Source organism: Daktulosphaira vitifoliae, unplaced genomic scaffold (assembly GCF_025091365.1).
Source record: "Daktulosphaira vitifoliae isolate Bord-2020 unplaced genomic scaffold, ASM2509136v1 Scaffold_4250, whole genome shotgun sequence".
NCBI classification, from domain to species: domain Eukaryota; kingdom Metazoa; phylum Arthropoda; class Insecta; order Hemiptera; family Phylloxeridae; genus Daktulosphaira; species Daktulosphaira vitifoliae.
In genome coordinates, this window is record NW_026103810.1 from 1 (window position 1) to 939 (window position 939).

The 939-nt window shown below is 29.7% G+C and overlaps 1 protein-coding gene across 1 annotated transcript; it reads left to right on the top strand.

Moving 5' to 3' along the window:
- Positions 1 to 3: 3 nt before the first annotated feature.
- LOC126910093 (nucleolar transcription factor 1-like) lies at positions 4 to 933 on the top strand (the record flags this gene model as incomplete). The annotated part of the gene is made up of 1 exon (XM_050692486.1): positions 4 to 933. A coding segment is annotated over one exon (930 nt), but the record flags the coding sequence as incomplete, so codon positions are not given.
- Between the last annotated feature and the right edge of the window lie 6 nt (positions 934 to 939).

The following is a 939-nucleotide window of genomic DNA, read 5'->3' on the forward strand; positions in this document are numbered from 1 at the left end:
TTAAAAACATTTAAAACTTTGGGTGATCTTGTAAAAGATGCAAAAAATCTGTTAGCCACTAAAGGTATTGATACTAATCAATCAAAGCAAAATCGTATACAGAAACCCAAAAGTGCTTATATGTTGTTTTATACTGATTATTTTCATAAGTATAAAAAAAAAAATCCAGACATGAAATTACCTCAGCTGACACAAATAATTGCAGATAAGTATAAGTGCTTATCGCCAGAAAAGAAGCAAACATTTGTTGACAGAGCTAATAAATTAAAGACTGATTATCAAGTACTAATGGCTAAATCAAACAGTGGTTTAAAATCTAAAGTAGAATCAACTAAACCAAAAACTCCTTTTCAAGTATACTTAGAAGCAAAATATGAAAATTTAGAAGCTCCATTTGAAAAATCAGAAGTTCTTAATCATTATAAAGAAAAATGGGAAAATATGTCTGAAAAAAAAAAATCAAAGTGGATTAAATTAGCAAAAGACCGTGAAGATGTATATTTAGGCCATCTTAAGGAAGACCATAAAGATGATCCTGCCTTTACTATGCCTACTAAAAGCGCACTTACTAAAGGAGATAGAAAAATTTTAGATTCTCTGTCAGGAATACCAAAAAAACCACCTGTTAACAATTATGGTCTTTTTTCCAAAGAGATGTTACAAAGTGATTCTTTAGCTGGAATTCCACCTAAAGAAAAAATGGCAACTGTTGCTAAAAAATGGAAAGAATTTTCAGAAGAAGAAAAACAAATTTACACTGATAAATTAAAAATTCTTACTGATCGTTATCGGACAGAATTTGATGCTTACTTAAAAACACTACCAGAAGAAGAACGACAGCTTGAAATGAATAAAGCTAAAGTCAAACCTAAGAAAGTTGAACCAAAAATTGTTCCACGTATAAATGCTAGAGAAGGTATACCTGAAAAACCAAAAAAA